This window comes from Mauremys reevesii, linkage group 4 (genome assembly GCF_016161935.1).
Source record: "Mauremys reevesii isolate NIE-2019 linkage group 4, ASM1616193v1, whole genome shotgun sequence".
In the NCBI taxonomy this organism is placed as follows: domain Eukaryota; kingdom Metazoa; phylum Chordata; order Testudines; family Geoemydidae; genus Mauremys; species Mauremys reevesii.
This window is the reverse complement of record NC_052626.1, coordinates 47,172,482-47,190,221: the sequence shown is the minus strand read 5'-3', so window position 1 is coordinate 47,190,221 and position 17,740 is coordinate 47,172,482. Positions and strand designations below refer to the sequence as shown.

The following is a 17,740-nucleotide window of genomic DNA, read 5'->3' as shown; positions in this document are numbered from 1 at the left end:
TATCAGAAATAGTGTGGCTATCAATAATTTCTAGTGGCCATCTGCCATATGAACATACCTTTACCTAATAAAGTATTTGATTTAATTTTCTCTAATAAACTTCCAACCGTGAACATGCATTTCCACCTATTAATTTAGGGATAATTTACTTTCTGTTGTATAATACCCCAACTTGGTAAAACTGAATATGTGATCTAACTGCATACAGAGGGAAAAAGAAACTCACTGAATTGCAAAATTTAGGTATGAGAACGTCCTTAGACAGATGAAATCTAAGAGTCATAAAGCCGTTAACTAACAATGCCACAGTGACTCTAGTCCTGGGGTCAAAAAAAGAAAATATAGAGGGACAAAAAAGAAACCTTTACCTCATTTTTCTGGCCTAGTATTATGTGTGTCTGAGTTAGATCGTAATTTCCTGGGTCAGGGAAATTGTCTGTTTGTGAAGCAACATGTTTGCTATGTAAACTATAATAATAATGGAACTATCCAAAATGTTTCAGTTTGACAGTTGGATTGTTGTGCAGAGAAATGCTGGCAAAAGAAACAAAAGCCAGGAGGGAAGAAGAAATGTAATCCATTTGCTTTGGATATCAGGGAGGATTGGTAAAGAAATTGTGCAAATTATGGGAACATTTACTACTTGTATTTTTAGGCTTCAGTGGTGAAAATGTCAATGTAAAAGAGGAACAATTATGAGACCTATGTACAAAAAAAACCCCAAAGGTCTTGGCCCACTGCAAATTTACCTTCAATATGGTATGATTCTTTCCAAGTCTCTCCTTTTAGTGCAAGCCTGTAATTTTAATTATATCTTGGCATCCTTATAAAGCAAATAAGGTTCTATTTATCACCTGTTAGAAGCAATACTTGCAACTATGCTTTTAAAAATTCAAATTGAAATCAGCTGCAATGGTACTTTTCAAGGACAGAAAGGTGAGCTGGCACATGGAGGGAGAATAGATGCTCATTAGGGAAGGTTTGTTATACGGCAACGTATAATTAAGGTAATGGTCACAGCTTGTATGACAGAAAACACTCTGGCAGTTGTTTGATTGCTTTGTGGGTCAGGAGATCAGTTCTTTCTACAAGATGTATCCACATTAGTGTGTTAGTGAACAGGTTAGAAAGTAAATTACAGCTGCCTTTCTTAGGCACATTACTGTCGAGCTTCATTGTTTTGGGTTGTTGTTTTTTTTTAACTGTACATCAGCAGTAATGTGGCTCCTGAAGACTTCATGTGACAGGTTAGGCATTTTATCCTTTGAGTAAATAGTAATCATAGTGTGAAGAAAGTGGGACATTGGAGAATTTTTCCCATTCTTTAAGAATTCCACTCTTCCTTTTTAGTTTGCTCCAAGGGCTCTTTGGGGATACATATATTAAGCCCTTTAAATAGTTCATAATAAATCTTTGTCTCAGGCTGATTCTGACAGTTTTTTAAAGAGTCTTTTAAGAGAGAATCCTCAATCATTTGCTAATCCATGGGGTGATCTTCAGATTCAGAGGTGGAGAAAAACAGTGCAAGCTCCTGTGTGGTGAAAAATACAATGTTGGGAAAACTATAAATATGACAAACCCCACAAATATTGTATTACAGACGTTTCACAAAACATACTGTGTTCTGACTGTGTCCAAATGATTTCTCCCTCAGTCACTCTGTTTGCAAGCAAAAGGGTGAGAAAAATGGATTGGCAAAAAGTGGGGAAAGAGATTATTATTGATCATCCTTTGCATATTATCTTGGGTTAGCTCAGTTTTTCCTGAAGCTTGAATTGAAGAGGAATTGTGGGGAAAGGAGGTCACTAATTCCCCTTGTTAGAGAGCAGCAAATAGGGAGGGGAAGTAGATTTTCTCTAGTAAAGTATTTACCATGCAATCCATGTGATAAAATCTGCCAAAATACCTGCACTGTAGGCTAATTTTTAAAAGGCCTCTGTTTCCTGTGGAATATGACAGATTCTGATTGCGTCTGTCAAAAATCTTTTAAACTTACAGTGAACAAAAAAAGGCCAGCTCATTTGACGTATTTCTTTACCAAATAATTTAGATGGGTGGTTTTTCAGGAATAATGTATGGATGCAGTCCGTTAGTGTTAGCTTTGGATATTTGTTTCCTAAATCATTAAGTCTGACATTTTAAAAGGAGTCTGAGGGACTTAGCTCCCAACTCTTCTTGAATTTCAGTGGGATTTGGGTGCCTCGCTCCCTTTGAAACACCTTTGAAAATCCCTGTCTAAATAAATAAAGCTAGAAATGATAATGTGCGTGAATGAGTGTCTGTATAATAAATGAAGAGTAATAATTGTGCAATGCTTCTTGAGGGGATAGAAAAGTTACAGAGATTCTGAAATAATGCTTGAAGCTCAAAACTCTGGGTATTATTTCACACTCCAAGAAACTTTTCTATCCCCAAGATATTTTACACAATAACCTAGTTTGAAAAAAATACAGCTAGTCTATTTGTTTTTTGGGATTTCTTACACTATTCTATTTTCTTTAAAAATAACAGTCTGTGATAGCCACGTTGTTTTCTTGACAGGACAGTTATAGTTTGCCTGAGCATATGAAGTGACCTGTTTCCTGGCTTTATGGATTTATTGCATGACTTTCCCAAAAAATGGAGTGAAATTGGATTAGGTCATGACTATGTCATTTGCAATCATGTCTATGATGCTTAGTCCTAAACTCACATTTAGGGAAACGCTGTGTGGGAACTGTACATAACACAAGAATGTATTTTGTTAATTTATGAGGTAGAGAACTAGGTCCATCAGCATGACTAAAGAATCTCCTTTGTATTTCCTGCGCTGTGTGATAGTTTATTATTTAACAGTCTGTGATTATGTAACTAAAGATCATATCATGATGTATACACATATGGGGGGCAGAGATAAGGGCACATGAAACAATAATTTTGGTTTTTTTCTGACTTCTGAGCGCTTAACCACAGAACATCCATGTTCTCTAAGCATGTATTTTATATACTTAGGTTATTTGTCAAGGAAAAAAAGAAAAAACATAAGAAGGTTCTTCATTCTCCAGGCCTTCAAAACTCTGGTGATACCACATGTAAATTCCATAATCTTTAACTTTTTGACCCAGAGACCAATGGAATGCCTTATTCCATGAAACTTAGTAGCTCCCCAGTAAGGAGAATGTCTCTTGTGTATCTTTGAAGGTCCACAGAAGAAAGACCCTATCTGAACTTTAGAAGCTGAGGAAAGCAATTCCTGAGGTATATCAGAATAGGGCTTCCTCCTCACTTTTCAAAATTAGCAGCAGCCCTCCTTACCCTGTGTATCCTCACTACACTTTCACAGTGCAGCTAAGCTAACCACACATATGTTCATAGTGCTTCTGTACTTAACTGTGTACAATATAAGCTTGCCACTAAAACTAGGGATGAAAATGCACTTGTCTTCAATTAGTACAATTTCTGTGACAAAATTAATCTTTTTATCCCCCAACCATGATTGTAGAACTGTTCAAAAATGTTGTAAAAAAATTTGTTTTTTAATAGAGTATTTTCCATCCATTCTGTTCATACCTCAAAGTGGCTAAAACATTTCTGTTCATACTTGACACGCAAAAATTCACCTTTGGATAGAAATATAAGCCTGGAAAATCTCTCCCTGAAAGGTGATAGTTTTGGAAGGTTCTCATAGATGAAAACTAGAGGCTATAAAAGAAACATGTTTCCAGTTTTATCTATCGAAGTCACTATAATAAAATATGCACCCACATATCTGTAGTGATTGGTATTAAAAAGTCAACAGATGCCACCATGTTTTTCATAATCTAAATATATACGGGAAATGTGATATCACAGATTCCCCTCTGTGTTAAGTGAGGTAAATGTTGATTCTTCAGAGGCAACCACTGTGTGTGGGGGGGGGGGGGGGGAGGGTTAAAATACAATGTATGCCAGTAACTATATGTATGATATATAGTCTTTATATATGCAGTACCATTACACAATTTGTGTCCAAGTGATTTTATAACAGGATACTCACACAGATCTGGCAATCCAGTAGATACTAGCAACCAGTTACTGCCCCTTGGTTAGGCTGCATGGTAGATTCATGTATATAAAATAGTGTATTAAAGTAAACTTACAAAAGCAAAGAGCAATCATTGCAAATGTAATTTTTTCTTCCTCTTTGGGATTCTAATTTTAAAAGTATTAAAGAAGACAGCTGCTCATGCTGTGATATGCGCTAAACAGCCTGAAGGATGGAAAAAAATATATTTGTAGCTCATAATAACTATTGACCTTTCTGATATACAATGTTCTCTGTGTTAGCTATTCTGTTCTATCAACAGTGAAGATTGAACATGGCTTTTTAATAGAAACATGGGGTTTCAAGCTGCCTTCACAAAGGTGTTTATGTATTGTTATTTTGTACTGTAGTACAAAGACTAAGTCCTGATGCCCTTTGTCTGACATCATGTTTGTCGTAAAAAAAGCCTCACCGTTACTGACTGTTTTATATGAGGAATTGGCTCGTAACCATTTTATAGTTGTGATAAAAGCATTGCTCCACTCGATCCAGAATGCAGGTATTGGAAATAAAATCCAAAAAGTATCCCAGGAGCACAAAATGTTTTTTCTCAAGAAATAGCTCCCTCAGGTGGTTACATTTACAGGGGGTTTCCAGAAAGATTTAAAATGTTCACTTTCTGTATTCATACTGTTTGTTCTTTGGAGTGCACCGTCTACTGCATAATAGCTTGCGTTGGATGTCATGTACTCTCAAAGGCTATCTTTATGATACCCTATTTTTCCCTTGAACTTTCCTACTGCTTAGTAGATGTGTGCAGAAACACCCACTGGTAGCAGCTTGACTTTGACACTATGTCTGTTTCCCCAGAGTGGTATCATCCAAACTCTGACTGTGAGCAGCATGAGATAGCTTGAATGCTCTTCTCTCTCTCAGGGGAGAACCTCACCAAGAAGCAACCCCTGCTTGGCATATGAAAATCTGGAAAGCAACCTCTTTTATTGTGATTTTTAAACCCAAACAAGCTGACAGTGTTAGGCGACATCATAAGGGTTTTTTATGCCATGTGCTAGGAAGGAACTTTAGTGGGCCATTATTGGCAGCTCTGAACCACAGTTATTTTCACAGCTATGCTCTGGAGTGTCAGTTTATGATTCACAATTTACTAAGCAAGATCTGAAAACTTGCAAGATAGGGGAAAAAAACAGTTGATCCTATTAGGACAAAAAAAAACCTCAGTATTTCAAGTGTATTCTATAGCACCAACTTTTTAATGACGGTGTTGTGCTACATTACAAAGTGTTCAAAATTTACATGCAAACTTCCAAACCCAAGAGAGGGCCATATAATCATTTAAGCCTTCCAATCCCAAGAAAGATAAATGTAGCTGTATCTCAACATCTTATTTTTCAAAATCTGCATAGGGCCTAAACCTGTACTCCTTATGCAAATACAAGACTCCCAGTGAGTTCAGTGGTCATTTTGCCTTCAAAAAGAGTTCCTCCTTTGTTAGATTCCATACATTGCCTCCTTTTCCAGTGTCTGTTCTCCCTACCCATTCCATAATGCAAACACAAATGTTACTTCTTATCCAGTTTAGTCCCCCAGTTCAATGCCATCTTAGTCACTTGAATGTGTTTTTTTTTTTTTTAGATTTTAAACTTGATTTGAATGTATGTTATTTAACAGAAGTAGTACACTAACAGGTCAGGCTACTGTAAGTTAGGGCTGGGTTTTCTTTGCGACCTTTATCAAATCTTGAAAATTTACAAGCATTGCTGACCTGACCAGAGATGAGGCTGCTAGGTCAGATTAGATTATGTATTCCTTTACTTAAAATAAATGAATGTTCAGAAGGGAATTTGAGGTTTATGCCCAGTATAGTTTATGTACCATTCATTCAGTGGGCCATAACGCTCTTCTTCAGCTGTTCTGGTCTATTTGATGAATATGGGTACATTTGCAAATGTTTAGATAATGGATTGAAGCCCAGCAGACTGTAACATTTCCAAAGGGCTTTAAGAGTTAAAATTTCCTTCAGTGACTAGTTCCTTAAATGGCAAACCTTTATTATGTTGTTTTCAAACAGCCAGAAAAGATATATGTATTTCACAGACCAATGATCTCCCAAATTTGGTTTGTAAAATATATCGTTTAATGTTACAGGAATAAAGCAAATCTTATTTATAACTCCATCCTGCCAACTAACTAGCCTGATATTTCACTAAACATGTAAAACATTTTGTGGGATAAGAATTTACATGGGAAGAAGTAACACAAGGTGGGAATTTGTATCCTAACAGTATACATTTCTAGACTGTAAGAATAACATTAGTAATAATGGAAGTTGTGACAGGCATTAACTTTAGCAGTGTTTTTTAGTTCTATTGTGATAACAAGAATATGAACACCAGCTACAGCTCAGGTTAATTTGTTTCTCCAAGAATAGTGAAGCATTAAACTATATCTTTATACAATGACTTAGAAAGTCTATTAATGGTGTTTGCACTTTGGTTTTTCTTCTGCGCCTTCATTGCTGCTACATGCACATAGACCTCTACCCTGATATAACACGACCCAATACAACACAAATTCAGATATAACGCGGTAAAGCAGTGCTCCGGGGAGGGGGGGCTGCGCACTCCGGTGGATCAAAGAAACGTCTATATAACGCGGTTTCACCTATAACATAGTAAGCTTGTTTGGCTCCCAAGGACAGCGTTATATCGAGGTAGAGGTGTACTATTGATTTAGAAAATAAATGGAGGAAAGCCTAATTATACTTAACATTATGGGGCAAATTTTCAAGACATGGCTTCTGTGTGTGTGGAATCTTTTGTACACAAGTGACCAAATTTGCACATACTAGTCCTATCTGGTCATGCAAACTGAGCAAATAATAGCCTACAAATGTAGTTTACACATTGAAATTGTATGATTTGTCCCCACACATTCACCTGTAAAAACAAAATTACATTTGCAAGTAATTGCAGGAGTGATTTTTCCTGTCCATAAATAAAGCCTAGATTAAACTTTTGAAAATTTGGCCTTAGTTATAGTAGTGTCCATTACTGTGGTTATTACTGAGCCTGGTGTCAGTATTTTGAGAATGAACTGTGCACATTTTAAACGGTGACACCTGATCCCTTAATGTACTCTGGGTTGAAACTTGCCATATACAATCTAACCTATAAGCATCATCCACCCACAGAAGTTTGAGTGGTAAAAATGGTCATCAAGGGCCTGATCTAGCTCTCAGTATAGTTTTTCTGTTGACTTCTAGATCAGGTCCTGATCATTTAGAATCCATCCCTGACATTGTGAAGTTGTTAAATGTCTCTAGTATTGGGGATTTCACCACTTCTGTGGAGGAGTATTTCAATGTGTAATACATTAGGAAATTTTCCCTGAGATTCAGCCCATGTTTGCTTTCTCTTAATTTCATTTAATTTCTCATGGCTGTACAATCTGTTGTATAGCCCTAAACCTCACCCTCCTTGGAGCTTACACCCTCCAGATTCTTGTACATGGTTGTCATGTCCACTGATATCATTGTTTAGCCTGGCTACTGCACATGTATTTTGGTCTTTTAATCTTAATTCAGAGCCTCCAGCCTCCTTTTTAAAAGGGTTAGTTAGAACCCTTTCCATGGTAGAGAGGCTTCACCATGCACATTGATGGCTTGATAACTAATACTTGGGCTACCAATTTCTAAATGTGCATGCTCTGTAGCAGGATATAGTGTGGTCCAGAGTGCAGAGCCTCAGTGGAAAACTATATGATTATACATTCAAATATTTCTGTTTGTGAGTGATTTAAGAAGGTGCATGGGGAAGGACCAAAGGACCTATCCAAGATACAGGAAGGGGATGCTAGATTAAGGGCTATTATCTTATACTGTATGTGTGATGCTATATGCATAGCAAACTCACACATTTGTATAGAGCATCTCATTTTGTGGGTTATAATAACAGTGACATCCCTTGCTGGAATTATACCTACATATCACATGATTGTTTGCTTGTCTCTTACTCTTATTAGAGATAACACAGACATCCAGTACACTCCTCTGTCTGGACAAGTGATGCGGGGAGGATGTCCTTTAAGGCTTTCTGAGGATGCAGAGCAAGTTTTATCTGGTTGGTTGGTTGAGTTGGGAAGTTCATGGAGTTAGGCCCTGAACCCTGTGTGATGCCAGCTAATGTCAGTGTCCCTTGACTTCAGTGGCAATTTCAGGGGCTCAGCACTCCTCAGGATCAGCACCCTAGCTCTCATTGTTAAAATGTGATATACTGGATGCAACTCAGGTGAGATTGCAATGGTGTTGATGCCATATTTTGCTCAAGAGCTCCATGTTTTCTGGGCATACAATGAATGGAGAACAGAATTTGAGGTCCTTTCCCTAGTACAGGCATTTTCTTATCTGACTCTCATGTTCAGTGGGTGGAATATTCCATTAGATTCCATTCGTGGTACTTAGGATTTCAAAATCCTAAAGAAGTGTATAATAACCCTTTCAGAATAATACATTGTTTGGCTTTCCTTTCCCTTTTTTTAAAGTCTCGGTGTCAATATTGTTTAAGGATGTTAAGATTGTTACATAACATAATGCAACATAACTGATACAATCTGATATGTCATGCCATAACTCAGCTTGCTGGCTTGGAAAATTTGAAGGGATTAAAAAAAAAACATTAGAAGAACCAGACTTTGAAGATAAAAAGAAAAAAAATAGGCCACACTGTCATGCAAAATGTTGGTGGTTTTTTGGCCCATGTTTTCTCAGTTAATTAGTAAGAGAATTGCTGTCTCTGCAGAAAATGTATATTTCTTGTTATCTGCAGGAATGATAATTTAGATTCAGGAATGTGTGTGTGTGTTAATACATAATGGTCTGCTGCAGTTTAAAGACTTTATTGTTATGAATTTAGAATGGGCTCATTGCTTCTGAGTGGTGAAGTCAGTAGTGAAGTATGCAGTGTCTTTCTAAACAAGTGAAATTAAAACCTTTGTGATATACTAGTGTGCAGTCTGTATATACTCTGTATATATAAAGAGCAGTGCAAAAATGTTTCTAAAGCTGTCCTTAAGGGGCAGTAGGGCTTCCCTGATTGCTGGTGAATCCCAGGTGACATAAAGCTGATATAACTAGCTCTTTGCTCGCTCTCTCTGGGGCATCTTGGGGCTTTGAGGGAGCATGGCTAGAGTGCAGTGTGTTCTAGCAATGGGGGTCCTAAAATGGCATGAATTAGAGTAATCCTGAGGTACTCTAATTGCACTAGGGGCTGAACCCTTGCCACCCCTCTCCTCATGTGCATTTAGTAGAACTCTGGTGCACCTGAGGGCCTGGGCCTTTGTTTTGTTTGGTTAAATGACACCAAGGAAGCATCAGTCACCTGAGAAGTCAAAGAAACAGAATTAACTAGATTTGCATATTCAATCCAGAACTAATGGTGAACACCTCATTGAAGAGCTTTCCCTCTGAGGCTATGTGTCCCTTTGCACAGGTGAAAGCTTGTTACTACAGTTTGGGCTCTTTGATGTCTCGGGAGGATGATAATATTACATAGAGTATTTCTATGAACTACTAAAGCAAATGGATAGAAACTTAGAACTTTGTCTCAGAAGTACAAAAATTGCAAACGACCATAAAAAAATGAGCATGGATCAGTTAATTACAAATAAAGAACAGAATCAATATTAAATATAGTTGAACTGATCTTAAAATATTGTCTAGATCAAGATAATGGTGTACTACATCAGAGGTTGGCGCCTCAAAGGCTAAATCCAGAGCCTCCACCATCCGTATATTAGATTTAGAAAAAGTAGCAGAAAGTAAAGATGCTCTTGTTTCTTTGCTAGGGCTGTTTGAAGATATAAAATCTGAGCCTTTATTAAGTATCTAATAGGCTTTCCAGTTACACATCTCTAGAGCTACAGTGTTGTGGGAGATTTGTAGAACCCAGTTGCTCACTCTTCTGTAATGGATTGTGACAAAATTGTAATGTGTGTTTAAAAGAAGGTGGATCAATATCAGTGATGGCCAGTTTTAATTTGTTCATATTTTTGCATGGGAAACACAGCCAAAGGCTTTAAAAACAAATTTTGATAAGATGTATGTTCAAGTGATAGCAATATTTAATCCTGTAATGTTACAAGTTATTTAATGAGACTAAAAATGTCTTTCTTGATTTTGATGAGGCTCAAAATTTGTAGAGGTCTGAAACCTCCTAAAACAAATTTAGCTGAGGGTAGGGTGACCAGACGTCCCGATAAAATTGGGACTGTCCTGATATTTAGGCGTTTGTCCCGCGGCCCAATGGATGTTTGGTCAGGACGCAATTTTTCGCACTGTGTTGGGTTTTTTGGGTTTTTTGGTTTTTTTGATCCACCGGTGACCCCCATCATGTGTCCTGATATTTTCTTCCTCTCATCTGGTCACCCTAGCTGAGGGTCAGTCTCTTGAAGGTATTGATAAGTGTGATCTTTCTAGAAATTCTCATTTTCCTGATATTCAAGTAGAACAAACCTCTGGTACTGAATCTGTTAATCTTGAAAAAAATGTTCTTGGCGTGTGGAAAATTGACATCTTTGGAATTATACAATATATCTCATTTGCAACACCATGACTGAATTTCTTTGTTGGCCAGATAAGGTATAATCTTTGTATTATTTTCCCACACATTCTTGTATTTCTAGTCGTAAGGAGCAGACTATTCTGTATTTGGCCCTGATCCAACAAAACTTTTAAGCATGAGCCTAATTTTAAGCACAAGTCACTTCATTGAAATAACTTGCATGTTTGAAGTGAGGCATGTATCTACGTTGTTTGTTGTGTTGGTTCCATAGTCTTCAAAATTAATAAATAAAAAAAAAGCATTAGGACTCTTTTTCATATCCCTTTGCCTGTAAAATCAGGCTGCTTTGATGCCACGAGTCCAACTAAAGAGGCCCCATAGAGAGAAATTATAACTAGCACATTTTAGAAACCTCTAACAATGACCCAAAACAGCTTTTCTATATGTAATATCACTGGAATTTTAAGGGCCTTCTCAGGCTAGAAAGAAATGCTGTTTATCTACTTAGAAAGCTGGGACTCTCCTTTTCCAGTACTACAAAAATCATGGTTTTGAACCTTGTGGGTTATAGCAAAAATATTTTTCTACATTTGATTCCATTTAGTCCTTCATAGTAATATTGCTAGGGGAGGGTGAGCTGGATTCTATTCTGGCTCCTGCTACATCAACAAAATGGTTCATTTGGGACTTGATCTTGCAAGCTGACAACTCTGGTCTGATCCAGCAATGCACCTAACCATGTACTTATCTCTGAGCACATCAGTAGTCCCACAGACTTCAGAAGGACTTACTAAGGGTGATGGGCTGGAAAGAAATCAGCTTGACTTGCTGCTGCTCCCAATTATAAAATGCCACCCACTTGCCTCAATGGGTGGAAAACTTGATGGGACAGATAGTGAGTGGGAAGTCTCAGTAGAAAGGATTGAGGGAGAGTGGCTGGAGTGGCTCCTCTTTCTCGAAAGACTTTATCCACCCAGGGGCCAGGTAGGGGAAGAGGGGAACTCCTTCAAACCTTAGCCCAGGTACTTGGGAGCTTTTTCTTGCTCCATTTCAGCAGTGCACCGCCCCTCCTTAAAACTGTAGTATTGGAGCTGTGTTTTGCAGATGGTATGGGTCTGATCGATTGCCTGTTTTGGGGCCCAGAAAGGAATTTTTTTTAGGCAAAATTGGCAAAGGCTGAGGGTGGTGGGGGTTGCCTTCCTTGCAGCATCTTAGAGGCACAGATAGGTTTGATATTAGGAAATACTATTTCACTAGGAGGGTGGTGAAGCACTGGAATGGGTTACCTAGGGAGGTGGTGGAATCTCCATCCTTAGAGGTTTTTAAGGCCCGGCTTGACAAAGCCTTGATTGGGATGATTTAGTTGGTGCTGGTCTTGCTTTGAGCAGGGGGTTGGACTAGATGACCTCCTGAGGTCTCTTCCAACCCTAATATTCTATGATTCTATGATAGATTAAATAGGAGTAGGATTTAATAATTAGTTGTAGTACCTTGTAGGGATGTTAGTTCCACAGTTTGTGGCAGGTTTCCAGTGTGGTTAAAAGGCTAAAAAGATGAGAAATAAAAGACTTGGGCTTTTGCTGCCTTGTGGCCTTCATTCGCTAAGGTACTCCTCTTTTAGTACCCTCTGTGCTCCTCACCAAGGAGATGTGGGGTGGAGGTGTAAAAGGATTCAGAAGAGCGAGCTGAATCCTAAGGGCAGGCTGAGAACAGTGTGCCTGGATTTAGGGGTTATATGGTAGGAGCCCTGTAACCCCCAGTGGGTTTGTGAGTCTGGGTGACAGGGTGGGTTGCACCTCTCCCCTGTCAAGTTTAATGAAGTTGCAGCCTGCCGCTTAAAATCTATCCCTGTGTCTGTCCTTGGTCGCCAATGTGTCTTGATCAAACAATATTTTTACAAAGTAAGAAAATTTGATCTGTAGGTTATCGAGAGAGGATGAGCATGAAAACAATATAATTTTAAGAGTCGTTTTTCTGATTAGAAGCTCACTTTAAGACCCAATAATGTGGGGAAAAAATAGGGTAGTTAACTGCTGACGATTAAGTCTTCCTTGAAAGTCTTGTAATGCCTGGATAGAGGCAATAAACTGCAAACCTGTGCACAAAGGGAAATAGAAGTATTTTAAAAGGGATGTGTCAGAGTCGAGTCCAACTGAAATTACATATTTGTGTTGCCCACGTGCATGCCTGAATTTAGTGGTTCTCTATGGCACATGCAAACTGTGACCAGATTTTGAGAATATTCAGGAAGATGCTTATAAGCCTACAATAGGAGATGAGCTAGCAAGCATCCCTTTCTTGCTAATGTGTATGTCCCTTCCTATTTGGACTCCCCTTTGCAGTGTGTAAACAGCTCCTCGTTTTTCCTCTTGGTTCAATTTAACAAAGGTTTTTGTATCAAAGAAGATGTTTAGGTGCAGGTGAAAGTTTATTTTAATAGTGTTGAGACCAAGATGTTCTTTAACTGAATCCCCTTGAACTCAGCAGAGATATTAATGTTGTAGCTTGTCATCTACCCCTCTGAAGCTCCTGGCCCTTTGAAAGCGTGAGCTCAAAAAACAATCTGTTGCTTGTTAACATGGGGAAAATACCATCTCTCTTCTTTTCTCTCTCTTTTTTTTAGTACATATGACAAAAAGGTATGAGTGGGTGGATATTCATTTATGCAGCTTTGGCATCCTTTTCTTATTTACTTGGACTTTAAGACATAAATCATAGTTGGGGCTTGCTCTCTCTCCTCAGGGACAAATTGTTTGAATATGTATATGTTTGTGCATCAGACGTGGATACTGTGCTTCTGTTATTGCTGTTGGAGAGGTATGACTTGCATTGTTCTATATTGTTTGGTTCTGTTTTATGAAGTCAGTGAGGCTCCATGCAGGTGCAGATGTCCATCCACAGAAAGCTCATTGCAGGATCTGGGCCGTAGTTCATGTGTTCCCCCATTTCGGTCTGGCTGGGGGGGTTTTCTTGACCTTTTAATCTGGATAACACATTAGTAAAGATATCACAGGTTGCATTTTTATGCTCTTGGGGACAATGTATACATTCCTTGTGCCTTCCATACTCATATTGTCTTCAGTAATAGTTTGGGAAGTACAAAGAATTCAGGATTGTTCTCTTGAACATCACCAATTGAGGCAAAGTAGGACTTTCCCAGATTCTTGCTTTTTTTGCACTTCTAAAATGCCAAAAGATCTCTTTAAACATGAAATGTTTTAGATTTTCATTCTGATGGCACTTAGATTGCTATTCTCCTTCAATATAATTGGAAAAAATATTATTAAATGGCTCAGTGATTAACATTTAAAATCAACTCTTGGGCATTCACAGTGGCCATATTCCTCCATTTATCTCGCTGCAAATTTCACATTGACGTCAGTAGGTGTGTTCTGTGCATGTAGCAAGGGTAGAATATGTCCCTGTAACTTTTTATCCTTCCTTTAAAATACCACATGCATAATGATGATTAACATTATGAAATAACATTGCATGATATAATGTTAACTGAAAGTTATATAGGTTTTATAGATATGTTAAAGGTCAAATAATGTCAAGCTTGTGATACAAGCTCAAAAGAACCCAGGAAATATTCAGTGCCAACGATACTTTACTAAATATAGGTTGTTTCGCTTTTCTTCAGAAATGTGAATTGAGGATAAAATGTTCTCATCTTTACATTTCTTGGGTATGATATGTTCATGCCACAGCTTTAATTTTATTCAGATGCAAGGTTTTGTGTGTTTAATTAACATTACTTCTGTGTGTTTAGGTAATTACCATTACAACACATGGGGACATGTCGTACTTATTGCCTGTATTAGGGTATAATGCGCTGGACTGCAACTACTGCACATGTTAAGCTGATTCTCACATTTCTTCACACAGCAGGAAGCACCCATGCTGTGGTTTCTTAATGTACTCTTAAAACACTGTACTGTAGGCAGTAATAATTAATAATGATTCTCATATCACAAGTACTGCTTGTATTCTGGTTGGCCCTTCATTGCTGTATCAGAGTTCCAGTAACCTTGACCCTGAAATACATTTCCTTTTTTTGAAAGTTTCATTTCTTAGATGTTGCAAACATGATGATGTTGAGCAGAGCTGAATTTTTTGAGGCCAGGTTTGTGGCATGGATTCTGATGGCTTCACGTTTGTTCAGGTCTCTAAGGACCAGCACCAATAAATGTGAAAAAGACAACAGTAGATTGGCATACTTTTCCATTTCCACCAGGATGAAAAAAAAAGCTCTAAATTAAGTCTAACCTTAAATGTATAATCTGTCCTTGGGAAGAGAGAGGAAAAAAAAAAAGGATATAGCATCTTCAAGCTCTCAGCATCCCTTATGAGAAAAAATTGGTTCTAAGGGTCTCTGATCTTGTGTTTTAGTAAAATAGAACTGCACGGCTGACTGACAGTTCTGATCTAAAGCATTTACGTTTAAGTTTTGATCTCTCTGCTTTTGATTAAAACTAATGAGCTCATTTAATTCAAAATGGGAATCTCTGATAAGAGAAATAAGGTTGATGTGATTGGATTAGAGGGGCAAATTAAACTCTTAGAGCAGAAGTTTGTGCTTATATAGTGTATTAAAAAGCTGTTGGCGTATTATGGCGTGTTAGATGATGAGAAAAATTTCATAGTAATTCATATTTAATCAGAAGAAATGAAAGTACTAAATATAACATGGCTCTGCTTTTCCCTCGAGTGATAAAGAGCTGTACATTTAAAATGACATCGAATTCATGCTCTCTAAAACAAAAAACCTTAAAAGAGATACTAAAGAAAGGGGCATTCTTGTCAGCAGTTTCATCATAACAGAGTTGAAATGCCATAAATACAAGAAAACGTGACCACATTAGAACAAGCACAACACAAGATAATCCTTAGCTCACAAACAAGCAGGGTTTGTATGTGCTGCATATCAAATGCTTTTGTAAATACTTGGAATGGTTTTGACCAGAAATTGATCATATTCTCTAAAAGGACAGCAACAAGGAATTTTTCTTGATTTTAAACATCTTTTTTTTTTAAATTCATTGTTGCTTATAATAACTCCTTGGAACTGAAATATGTTTCATTCTCAGCAGTTGTTTGTTGTAGGGTTGCTCCAGAAGGTTCTGTGAATTATTTGTTAGAAGAAAGCATTGTATAGAAGCCTTTGGATTGAAAACAAAAATATTAAAAAGTTGCATGGGGAACATGGTGATATTACATTCCCTAAATTTGCATATATTATTTTATCATACTCTGCACATACCGTTTGTTCTTATCTACTGTATGTCTTGTGGCTGAGGCATTTGAACACAAAGGTGTGGTCTGTAGTTTCAAAGAGGAAACTTCACTTAACGCTAAATGGATCTTGAAACCGTTCCATCGTCATTAGTCACTAATACTTAATTATTATTGTTATTATTGCCAATCATAATAGTAGTGCTTTTCATCTGAAGGTCACATGGTGCTTTCTGGCTATTAATTAACCCAAACTAATGGGGAAACTGAGGTGTCAAGATCTGAAGTGTGACCAAGGTGTCACAGCAAACAAAGTAGGGAAAACGGGATAGAACTCTGGATTAGAACTTGCAGATGCATTTCAGTAGACAGCCTTGCCTCCCCAATAACACTTACCCTGTCACATAACATTAAGGAACTTGACAATTAAAAAAAAAAAAAAAAAGCTAGCAGCATAATCGCGTAGGAAAGAGTTAATGAGGCAACTCTGTGTTTAAAATTCTTTGGTAAAAAAAGAACCTGAAAATGAGAGTTACTGTTTGTACATATATTTTTCAATTTTTTTTGCTAAATAAACATTTTGTAAATGAGGTAAATTGATTACAACACTCAGCATCCATCAGTCATTTATTTTTAGCGAGTTCAAGGATTGCACCTGAGAAATAGCTTAGAGGGGCTGTATAAAAATCTAAATTATCTGTGTATGTATTTTTTTTCCTATTCCCTAGTGGAATCAACAAGCCCCAGTCTACTAACCACTGACAACACCCTAGAGCGCTCTTTTTTCATCCGAATGAAATCTACTCTGACCAAGCGAGGAGTGCACATCAAATCATCAGGATACAAGGTAAGCTTTGCTCTGTAACATGAAATATTGACATCTTCAGATTATCCAACCTTATGTCAAATGTACATATTATGTTCATTTTTGCTCCATGCTCACTGTATGTATATTAATAGACAAAGGAATTAAGCCTTAATTGTTTAAATTTGCTTCACATTCATTATTAAAATACAGGTGGTACATTTTTCCTCTCTGAGATTTTGCAAATGCACTAAACCTCCGTTATACTAGTCTTCATTATGGACAACACTTTTTTTTTTTTACACTCAAAATACTAGTCTTCAAAAGAGTGTCAGGATGGGAGTGTATTAAGCCAAGAAAGGTAAGTCAAAATAATATCCCTATTAATATTAGAAAATTGCCACACATAAATGTTTTCATAATCTTTTTTTCTAGTTAGTTTGACTTTAGGTCATATCTTAGAGTGATCATCACACCAGCTCTCACCAGATGGAATGCTATAGATATTTAATGCTTTCCACCATTGAAGCTGAAGTAGACAAGAAGTTACACTGAATACTCTTCCACCATTTTTCTTATGCTGTCTGCCCATGGGGCAACTGCTGTAAGGGCTGACTTCATCTCAAGAAACATTACATTGTTGGATTTCTTTAAGATATGAAGCTCTCATCCTCCTTAACAACAATTTCATTTTTCTTTAATCATATATAACTCATAGTGCCTATGGCTAGAAATGGCTTTGCTGCACATCAAGAGTATGAGGGAAAGCACATTTTTTAGCATTGTCATCTTCTGAGATGAAATGTCTCATCCATTAAATATTGTGACAAATACCTGACTGACACTTCACTATTTAAGGAAGTGGGCCTGAGCATGTTTACATATTTAAAGAAGATATAAGTGTCAGAGATGGAGTAGAGTAGTTTTGAAATAGAATTCTTCACTTCACCCAACTAAAAAAAACATCTCTGTGAATATAACATCAAGGTATTCTATTTAACGATTGAGAATCTCCTGGTGAAAATATCTTCCTTGCAAGTAAATGAGTTGGAGTCTTTTTGTTGAATGGTGTCTGGATCTCGGTGATTTCAAGTCGTTGTTAATGGGATTTAGAGTCTT

General features: G+C 37.4%; 1 protein-coding gene across 2 annotated transcripts in view; it reads left to right on the top strand.

Annotated features, from left to right (window-relative positions):
* NPAS3 (neuronal PAS domain protein 3) overlaps positions 1-17,740 on the top strand; it is an 811,595-nt gene that overhangs the window by 718,234 nt on the left and 75,621 nt on the right. For both annotated transcript variants that reach the window (XM_039538326.1, XM_039538325.1), the window contains one exon: positions 16,545-16,663. In XM_039538326.1, coding sequence (XP_039394260.1) covers positions 16,545-16,663 — 119 coding nt within the window. The remainder of the gene's footprint in view (positions 1-16,544; positions 16,664-17,740) is intronic.